Raw genomic sequence first — 11354 nt, forward strand, 5'->3', positions numbered from 1 at the left:
CTCTACGCTTATGCCGCCGAGCCGTCACCCATTCGCCCTGCTGTAAGGGCTCTAATGCCGGAGTTGGGGGATTACTAACTCCACCTAGGGCGTCCAGACTTTCCCTAACAGAAACTATACTGTTCTCACGCTCACTAACCTGCTCTAAAGCCTGGACACGCGCTTCTAGCACTGCAATCTTCTCCGTCAGAGAGCTAACTAATCTGCACTTATCACAAGTAAAGCTAATAGAGCTATCGCTAGTGACGGAGGAAGAATGACTAAACATCCTGCACTCAGCACACTGAACAGGCTGAAGGTGTGCCATGATGAAAAGATTCACGTACCTTAAATGAAGATCTGTTCATATTAAAGCAGATCAGATGGCCTCCGCTTGTGGACTTTACACAGGAGGAGAGAAAAAGAAAGCTTCCGGTCTCGGCGTTCTTCCGAAAAAAGAAAGAGAAAAAAAACGGGAAAAAAAAACGGAAAAAGGAAAGCGAAAGTGAAAAGTACAAAAATGAAAGCGACAGTACAGTAAAACCACTGGGGTACGTCCTGGTCCAGCAAGGCAAAGACTTCACAGCCCGACAACGTTAAGAACTGAGAGAATTACTAGATCAGTTTGGAAATGTTTTCTCAGCAGAACCAGGTTGGACCCACCTGATCCAATATGACATCAAAATCCTCACCTGGGGTAGAAATTAGCACACCTACTGCATCCCAGAGGCCTGCAGTCACTAGAGGAGAAAGTGGCTCGAATGCTGTGGGACAGGGTCTTTGAAGAGTCCACCAGCCCCTGGTCAAGCCTTATTGTAGTGGTGTCCAAGACCGATGGGAGTCTAAAACTGTGTAATCATTTCAGGACGCTCAACGGAGGGTCAGATTTTGACAGCTACCCCTTGCCCAGGGTGGACAACTTGACTGATCATCTGGGGAGAGCCCATTTTATATCCACCCTTGACCTTGCTAAATGCTACTAGCAGGTGGCTCAGACGCCCCATGCCTGACCCAAAACTGCTTTCAGCATCTCATTAGGCCATTGTCAGTACCAGTTCCTCCCCTTCCGCCTCCACAGGGCACCTGCAACATTCCAGGGCCTCATGGACATCGTGCTGTGCCCCCGCCAAGCATTCATGGTAGTCTACTTGGACCACATCATTCATTTGTCCACTTGGGCTGACCACCTGCACCACCTCAAAGCCATCCTGGGAGAGCTAAGAAAGGCAGGGCTCACTATTAACCCCAGAAAGTGCCACCTGGGACTGACCGAGGCACAGTACCTGGGCTATCACGTCAGCTGCTCAAACCACAGGCAAGGAAATCTGATGCAGTTCAAAAGTACCTCCAGCATACAACGAAGCAAAAGGTACATGCCCTCCTGGAGCAGGCCTGGTATTACTGCAGGCCCATGCCTAATTTTTCCTCTGTAGCCTCTCCTCTCTGACCTGACAAGAAGAGGTGAACCAAACAAGGTACAGTAGATGAGCAAGACAGAGCAAGCATTCCAGGCCCTGAAGAAGGCCCTCACCACCACCACCCAGTACTCCAAAACCTGGATTTTAACCAGCCCTTCATCGTCCATTTGGATGCATCGGAGACAGGCCTGGGTATCATACTTTTTCAGGTCCCGGAGAGACAAGAGCATCCTGTGCTGTACATCAGCCAGTCAACTGTACCCCACAGGTACACGGGTGTGGAGAGAAAAGCCTTGGCCATTAACTGGGCAATCATGGAACTTGGGTACTATCTGGTAGTCACTTCAGTCTAGTCACTGACCATGCCCCACTTCAGTGGATGGTACATTTTTGAAATGTAGAAATATTTAACTTAATTATTATTATTATTATTATTATTATTATTATTAATAATTTAAATAATAATTTAAACTGCACCTCTCTCATACCCAAGGTCACTTTACGATTATTGGGGGGGGGGGGGGGGGGGGGGTCTACCAAAAGAAGGTCAGGATGTCATTCCAATGGTGTAGTGGCCACAGTCCCACTAAAAGGTGCCCCATACTGCCTGAACAGCTGCCGTGATGCCACCGGGCAACATTGCTTGGAACACCGCACCATGGATCCACAAAGCAAACACAGAAGCACTACTACGCAGAGCACTGGCATGTCCCAAACCACCTGCACATCCGCTGCGACGCCACCGAGCAACAGTGCTCGGAACACCGCGCCAAGCACAAAGCACTGCCACACAGAGCGCTGGACAACCCTGATGTTAAAAGAGCAATGAGCTCACTGCAGTGCATAGCGAGAAGCACAGGCATCACTCAAGGTGAACCAAGGCCTGGAGGGACCCGATGCCCAAAACTGGGTCCGGAGCTACACCACAACTGGTGGACAAAACACTCAAAACTGAAACAAAAAAACAAAACCTCAAACTACTCAAACACAAAAGAAAAACAAAAAGGGAAAATAAAATAAAAAGCTCCAGTGAGAAGCAGAAGCCAGAATGCACACAGTGTACTCTCAACCCTCTTATTACTTATCAGCATACTCTTATTAAAACAATAATAGCAGCAACACCAATGGAAGCCATACATTATTAGGAAGTTGGAACATTTTAGAAAACGTTCGGCTTACGAACTGTCAAGAGACAAATTTGCACAGATCTTTATAACCAATTAAAACTACAAAATAAAACTGTTGTATTACCTGAAAAACACATTTCTTGATTTTTATTTAAAATATATGATACATGATGAGCAAAACCGATAAAATAATTTTGTATTGCCACCAAAAGCAAGTTTTTCCCTATTTTACAATGCGCACCATTTTTGTACACAAACAAATGATGAGGTCTAAACCTAACAGCCAAAAGCAGGGCTTTCGCAGTCTATGTAAATCAAAATAATTTAATCAATCCGAAAATGGAATTGGCTACATGTTGGTGTATTTGGATGTAAAATCCACTGAAGGAATTCCGTAGTAAAACACCTGTGAAACTTCCAAAGTTACATTTGGAGCAGGAATTTGATTAAATCTGGAACAAAATGGGTATCGACATATTCCTTGATGTATAAAGAATCACTCTGTAAACACTTTAAAGTCCTGACAATGTTTATTTCACAAACTACAGTAAAACGATCACAGTCCTGCTTGTTTTTAAGGCCGGTTAGTTATTTCCACTCCCTTATGATGTCATCACACAATCAATTATTATTCATTTATCAGTTATCAATTATTACACTGTTTTCCTTCCCCCCCGACACATTGCTCTAGATTCTGTGAGAGAGAGAGAGAGAGAGAGACTCATGCTGAATTAATATACAAGGTGGTAAAAGCTGGCTTAGCAGAGAGGGGAAAAATGTTTTTGTTGGGGAGAGTAAGAAAACTTGGGACTGGGAGACTTGGGACAGTTTGTATTCCCATAAATTAATTTCAACCAATCAGGCTTTAGGTTACATCAGAAGTTAGAGTTGCCCCTTAGCATAAGCTACTCCCTTTGAAGCCACAAAGCTGGACACTGCAGCAAGGTATGTGCTTTGTTCACATTAGAGGTACAGTGGTGCTTGAAAGTTCGTGAACCTTTTAGAATTTTCTATATTTCTGCATAAATACGACCTCAAACAATCAGATTTTCACACAAGTCCTAAAAGTAGATAAAGAGAACCCAGTTAAACAAATGAGACAAAAATATTTTACTTGGTCATTTATTTATTCAGGAAAATGATCCAATATTACATATCTGCGAGTGGCAAAAGTATGTGAGCCTTTGCTTTCAGTATCTGGTGTGACCCCCTTGTGCAGCAATAACTGCAACTAAACGTTTCCGGTAACTGTTGATCAGTCCTGCAGACCGGCTTGGAGGAATTTTAGCCCATTCCTCTGTACAGAACAGCTTCAACTCTGGGAGGTTGGTGGGTTTCCTCACATGAACTGCTCGCTTCAGGTCCTTCCACAACATTTCGATTGGATTAAGGTCAGGACATTGACTTGGCCAGTCCAAAACATTAACTTTATTCTTCTCTAACCATTCTTTGGTAGAACGAAGTGTGTGCTTAGCGTTGTTTTCTTGCTGCATGACCTACCTTCTCTTGAGATTCAGTTCATGGACAGATATCCTGACATTTTCCTTTAGAATTCGCTGGTATAATTCAGAATTCATTATTCCATCAATGATGGCAAGCCGTCCTGGCCCAGATGCAGCAAAACAGGCCCAAACCATGATACTACCACCACGTTTCACAGATGGGATAAGGTTCTTATGCTGGAATGCAGTGTTTTCCTTTCTCCAAACAAAACGCTTCTCACTGAAACCAAAAAGTTCTATTTTGGTCTCATGAGTCCACAAAACTTTTTTCCAATAGCCTTCTGGCTTGTCCACGTGATCTTTAGCAAACTGCAGATAAGCAGCAATGTTCTTTTTGGAGAGCAGTAGCTTACTCCTTGCAACCCTGCCATGCACACCATTGTTGTTCGGTGTTCTCCTGATGGTGGACTCATGAACATTAACATTAGCCAACGTGAGAGAGAGGCCTTCATTTGCTTAGAAGTTACCCTGGGGTCCTTTGTGACCTCACCGACTATTTCACGCCTTGCTCTTGGAGTAATCTTTGTTGGTTGACCACTCCTGGGGAGGGTAACAATGGTCTTGAATTTCCTCCATTTGTACACAATCTGTCTGACTGTGGATTGGTGGAGTCCAAACTCTTTAGAGATGGTTTTGTAACCTTTTCCAGCCTGATGAGCATCAACAACGCTTTTTTTGAGGTCCTCAGAAATCTCCTTTGTTCATGCCATGATACACTTCCACAAGCATGTGTTGTGAAGATCAGACTTTGATAGATCCCTGTACTTTAACTAAAACAGGGTGCCCACTCACACCTGATTGTCATTACATTGATTGAAAACACCTGACTCTAATTTCACCTTCAAATGAACTGCTAAGACACATAGGCTTAGCATGGGTAAGGTTCACATACTTTTGCCACTCACAGATACGTAATATTAGATCATTTTCCTCAATAAATAAATGACCAAGTATAATATTTTTATCTCATTTGTTTAACTGGGTTCTCTTTATCTACTTTTAGGACTTGTGTGAAAATCTGATGACGTTTTAGGTCATATTTATGCAGAAATATAGAAAATTCTAAAGGGTTCGCAAACTTTCAAGCACCAATGTATATGTATGAACCTATGGCCATTGCAAAGCAGTGAATGTGGCTCACTGGTTTGACCGTGCAGCCTCAGAATCAGACAGTGACTCAGCCGACTCTGATTGTGGTGACCCCGGACCTCAACAAGACTCGTGCCCAAATGATTTATCCTGGTAGTTATGATAAATTCCTACTTTCGTCGTAATACTAAATAAGAGCCCTTCTGAAGAATAATTAAACCGCCCTCCCTAGTGGATATAGGTAACGATTACTTCACAGTGCACCGGTAGGCCACATTAGCCTGCCATCCACGGCATTATACTATTTATAGCCTACCCTAAGCGAGGAAATATCCATTTGTCTCATTTCCACAATGATTGTACAGGATCCCTCAGGATTCTTGACTTGTCAATTGCAAGCAAAAGTAAAAATATTTACCTCCAATCTTCTCCTTTTTGCTTGAGCGTTGGTGGTCTGTTTCTTCTTTGACTGCTTGATTTTGTTTCAAGCACACAATCCACTCTCTCCGCCTCTTCTCCTCTTTTGGAAAAAGCCAACCCGCTCGCTATGCCTCTTCTCCTCTTTCGGAAAAAGCCAACCCGCTTCGCTACGCCTCTTCTATTTCGGAAAAAGCTAACCCGCTCGCTCTGCCTCTTCTCCTCTTTTGGAAAAAGCCAACCCTCTGGCTTCACACGCACAATCCACTCTCTCCGCCTTGTCTCCTCTTCCAGAAAAAGCCAACCCGCTCGCTACGCCTCTTCTCTTTCGGAAAAAGCCAACCCGCTCGCTACGCCTCTTCTCTTTCGGAAAAAGCCAACACGCTCGCTCTGCCTCTTCTCCTCTCTCGGAAAAAGGTAAAAATTTCTTCCCGAACAGGTCCAGTTGTTACAGTTTACTCCACAACAATAAGACATGTTTTTTCTTTGGAAATTCCCAAACGCACGTCTGCACTCAAGCCGAACGGCAATGCAAGTAAACAGAAGTGGACTCAACTCAAGCTGTTTGTCTTAAATGACATCACATGCCGAGTGGTCACGAAAATCACAGAACAGAAATTTGCTGTGATCCGCACTAACGTATTTTAATTAACGATACTTCTTGGGACCAGAAGAAAATTACAGAGGGTTTTTTAAACATATAAAGTTTCAAATGTGCATAAATTGAAAACCGTTGCCTATGATCTTTAAATTCTGTGGAAAGAACATTCAAGGATTTTTTTTTTTTGTCCACAATGGCCAGATGCAGAGAGTTGGAACAGTTCATGTTATAGGTTTTTTTTCTTGTGGTTTACAAATGTAAAATTGTTTGAAATTTTTTGTGAAGAGTGTGAGAGTGTACCTGCATGAAGATTAAGCTTATTTCATTCCTTCTTGAGAATGGAACTGTTTTGTCTAGCCAGGTTTGGGTAAACTGACTTTTCAATTGCTGTACCAGCATTGTGTGTTCATACAGATCATCTGTTACAAGTTTTGATAAATGAAAATTAAACATTGTAGGCCTAGGCATTTTATTTTTGTTTCATGTCTCCCCACCATGTCTCAAGTCTCCCCTCAATGCGTCTTGCCTCCCTGCAAAAAATGACAAAGAGTGAAGCCAGTATATGTGACAATCTGAGAAACTAATGTTGTAGCAAAAGAGTATGATAAATACTCTCCAATGCAATATGAATGTGATGCTACCTGCAAAGAATTTCACACAACCTACAAAAGCTGAAAAATTGTCCCAAGTCGCCCCACTCTCCCCTACACTGTCATGAAGGATGAGGCTGATACCAAACTGAAGTACATTTTTTCTGGCCCAATTGCACCTCCAATACCCCATTCCATTAGATGACTCTTTTCCTTACCAGATTGGCATGAACTGGAAGAGTCTTACCTTTCTTACAAAAGACTATATTTTTGACACTGTGGCTAACATCATGAAATGGTATATGGGATATATAAAACTCAGAATAAAAGTGCATCTTTTAGCATAAAGTATGAGGTGTGTGTGCTACTGTACAAAGTTCCATAGTTTTAAGAGAAATAATAATCAAAAGTTTTGGATTTAGCAGAAATTGCATGCTAATTCAGTTACTTAATATGCAAAATAGGTCATTTCTGTTATTAAATTTGAAAACTTCAATCTACATTGTGCTATTGTACAAAATTCAATGGTTTTAAGAGAGATAATAAAAGTTGTGGTTATTTGAAGAAACCTCTAAATACACCAAAAAGTGGTCCCGTTTTATGGAATCAAAATAGTCACTGGCCTACTGGCCAAGAGCTTTTTGGAAGGGCCAACAGAAGTTTTAAAGTTGCCAATCCATTTGACCAGATGTATGCGATTTAAAAAAAAAAAAAAAAATGAAGCACCTTGATATTAATTTTTTTGTGTATACAGATAGCATTTGCTTGCACACAAACTAAATTTATGAATGAGATCGCAAGAGAGCCAAACATGATTCACATATTTATTACCATGCTTAGTGCATTTCATTTTCTGTTTTTGTCATCTTGCCTATGATTGGTCGCCATGCACATTAGAAATAGCAGCTCTCATGTTTCACTTTGAAGCTGTTAGTGACCATTTATTTAATTTTTTTTTAAATCTTCCTGGAGAGAAGATAGACATAGTGCAAGAGGAAGTTTCTGGACAGAAGGTAGGCACAGTGCTGAAGGAAGCATCTGGAGAGAAAGTAGTGTCACGTGACTGCGTGATGGACGGATGCAAGTGCAGGAAGAGTTTATTTGAAAGCAAGCTGCCAAACCATTCCAAAACATGAGGCAAAGAGCAGAACCAGGGACAGGCAAAGATCAGGCAAGGCACAAACAGGATTTACTAGGCAAGGCAAAACATGGTCATGAAAACAGAAAAAGTCAAAACCAAAGTGTAGCAAAACAATAATCATGGCTTGGTAACATCAGACACAAGGAACAGACTGTATACTTCACAAAGTCTGTGTGTGAGGAGAGCCTTTATATGCGTGAGCTGTGACTGATCAGGAACAGGTGCATGGCAATCAGTCTAAATGAGCTTGAACATGACGCTGCATGCAAGTTGGAATCTGAGGCATGGCACTGTATACTCCGAGCGCCAACACACGCGACCATCACAGGTAGACACAGATGTAATAGAACATTATCAATTATTTCAGATACGTTATCAGAATTACATGCAGTCTCTAGATCAGCGGTTCCCAAAGTGTGGTGCACGCACCCCTGGGGGTGCGCGAGCTGCCACTAGGGGGTGCGCAAGATAAAAAATGTAATGGCGATTTTTAACTCTTCTCCGCCGTAACGGTTCTGCAGTAGTTTGTGGCTTCATTCATTCGCGATGCTCAACTGGTTGAAATCGGCAAAACTAAATGCACCACCACAAATCAGGGATGAAGGAGGAGAAACCCCAACAGATAGGGAGGAATCCACCCACCGTCTGTCTCTCTCTCTCTCGCTGCAGACTGAGCCGCCAGCACTGCACTTCACAATCAGATGGATCCTCTTCTTTATCTGTTCCTGATATGCTCCTTAATTGTTGTATCTCTTTAAAATGCATATGTTCATGATTATCATTGCTATTTTTACTGTCATTATATGTTAACTTTTTTGCAAACTAAATTCATTCTCAATTCATTTTCATAACCTTGTAATGACAGGGTTGTGTTGCTAGTGTTTTAAACACGGATGAAAATCATATATTTTCCCCATATCTTGCTGGTAGACTATATGCCTCGATGTGATCTCCCTTTGTAATTAATTTGCGCATTTACCGTGTTGCAACGTTTTAAAACTGTTACATTTCAATCAAATTCTATCCAATTCAAATACGAGAGCGCATAATATGTTAATGTGATTCGATGTTCTCATTCGAGCACGACGTGCTACCTGTAAGGTGTTTTTTTTTTTCACTTTTGTGGTTTCCTGCAGGTGTGGCAAACGATGTTTGTTATCATTTTAGCACGATTAAAGATGCTGCCTTTATAAGAAAGCGTGTGTTTTTTGAAACTGGGGAACTGGGGGTGCGTCAACCTGGTTGGAGTATAGAAGGGGGTGCGTGGCCAAAAAGGTTTGGGAACCGCTGACTTACAGTATATCTCATCTTTATATATATTTTGTCTATGGTTCACATAAATGGTAGAAATATAAACTTACCCTTTACGAAATTATCTGCACATACTCGTACATATTTGTAGCTGGTCTCTTTTATGTCAGATCTGTTCAGATTTGCAAGCCACTGTCTATGTCTTCTACAGGGTAGATCTTCCGTTTGGGGTCTTTCTCGCATTTTAACAATGGGTAAACTAAACAATATGACTCCAGCCTTAGCAGAATTGTTTGAGCAGCTGCGGCATTTCGTATTAAGGTACTTGTTGCTACGCATGTGGACACAGCTGGTGCCCACATGCTGTGTCCAAAGATGGTTGGACACAGCTAAATCAGAGAGGGTCATGGGACATGTGACGTCATGTACAAACGGTCTATTGTCCTGGCATTGAGGGTTCTTTATTTTTATTTTTCAGTGGAGGCAGATTTAATTATATTCCACTGCTTTCTGATGAATAACATCATAGTGACTGTAAGGTGAATGAGGGTAAACGCAGTCTGTTTTTCTATCTGTAAGCAGCAGCTGGTTCATACCGTGTCCCTGTGCGCAGGTGAGGAGCTGAGTGATGGAAAGGCGGAGGTGTGGACAGAGATAGCAGAGATGGGATGGAGGCCCGGGGCTCGGCTGGAAAACGCTGCAGCTGCTTTTCCTTTGCTCTGATCATTTTTTTTTCTTTCTTCTTTCCCGGAAGCACAAACCTGATCCAACATAGGAAGCGGGAACATGAGACTTTTTCCGCCCCAAAAGTAACTGAGTGAATTCATTTCACAGCGACAGGTGCAGCACTCAAGTTGATTTGCAGACTCTGATAGTAGTGTTAATATATACATGCTAACGCGTCTCTAAAATGAGCTAACAACTCATTAAAACATCCTGTGATCCTAAACAGCTCTGAGGAGTAACCTGCACATTAAATCATTCAGAGAATATATTTTATGTATGATTTTAGTTTATGTATTTAATTACCAGTTATGCTTGATGGCAGCTTCTTCTTCTTCTTGGTGTTTTATGGCGGTTGGCAAACAACGTTATAGTGCGTTACCGCCACCAACTGGTATGGAGTGTCGATCGGGATATCCAATTATACCTTGTCTTAATAATAATAATAATCCTCTCCATCAATTTCGTTCTTCTGAGATACTGAAACAAAAATAAATGACATTTCTCTCCAGAGTTTCTATGTAAAAGATCCTGCAAATCCAAGTTTAACTTTAGATTTTCCAAGGTTCAGTCTCAGTTCCCTTCTCACAGTTTCATATTTTGGACAGTAAATGATAACATGTTCTATTGCTTCTTCTTGACCACAAAATTCACGACTTCCTGTACTATGTTTCCTTATTGTAAATAAATTATTTAATCCTGTATGACCTAAATGCAGCCTAGATATAACAGTTTCTTCTCTCCGTGTTCTCCTTGTGTTTCTCATCATACCTACTTTTCTTTGAATTCCATAATACCATCTTCCTGTTCTCTTTTCTTCCCACTGTTTTTGCCACCTTTCTTTCAACTTTTGTTTAATTTCAGTCTTCATTTCCGTTTTACTGAAGGGTACTCTGTCAATTTGATTTGTTCTTGTGGCTTCCTCTGCACATTTGTCTGCTATTTCATTTCCTTTGAGTCCTATATGTACTGGTATCCAAACAAGTGTCACATTCGATCCCATTATTTTAATTCTGTATCGTGTTTATTTTATCTCTATTAAGACATCTGGTCTGCTATATGAATGACTGTACTTCAAGTTGGTTAATGATGTACTGGAATCGGAGCATATTACTGCTCTCAATGGTCTCACATCTTCCACCCACTGTAATGCTATCAAAATTGCCAGCATCTCCCCCATATACAGTTAGGTCCATATATATTTGGACACTGACAAATTTTGTTTTTTTTTTACCTGTTTACTGAAACATATTCAAGTTATAGTTATATAATGGACATAAAGTCCAGACTTTCAGCTTTCATTTGAGGGTATCCACATTAAAATTGGATGAAGGGTTTAGGAGTTTCAGCTCCTTAACATGTGCCACCCTGTTTTTAAAGGGACCAAAAGTAATTGGACAATTGACTCAAAGGCTATTTCATGGGCAGGTGTGGGCAATTCCTTCATTATGTCATTCTCAATTAAGCAGATAAAAGGCCTGGAGTTGATCTGAGGTGTGGTGCTTGCATTTGGAAG

The 11354-nt window shown here is 41.4% G+C and overlaps 1 protein-coding gene across 1 annotated transcript in view; it reads right to left on the reverse strand.

Moving 5' to 3' along the window:
* Positions 1–10187, reverse strand: part of ciz1b (cdkn1a interacting zinc finger protein 1b) — a 124546-nt gene extending 114359 nt beyond the window's left edge. Inside the window, exons 1-2 of the mRNA XM_060906896.1 lie at positions 10145–10187; positions 9712–9876 (exon numbers count right to left, since the gene is read on the reverse strand). Coding sequence (XP_060762879.1) covers positions 9712–9842 — 131 coding nt within the window. The 5' untranslated portion in view covers positions 9843–9876; positions 10145–10187. The remainder of the gene's footprint in view (positions 1–9711; positions 9877–10144) is intronic.
* Positions 10188–11354: the final 1167 nt, after the last annotated feature.

This window comes from Neoarius graeffei, chromosome 24, assembly GCF_027579695.1.
Source record: "Neoarius graeffei isolate fNeoGra1 chromosome 24, fNeoGra1.pri, whole genome shotgun sequence".
NCBI classification, from domain to species: Eukaryota; Metazoa; Chordata; class Actinopteri; order Siluriformes; family Ariidae; genus Neoarius; species Neoarius graeffei.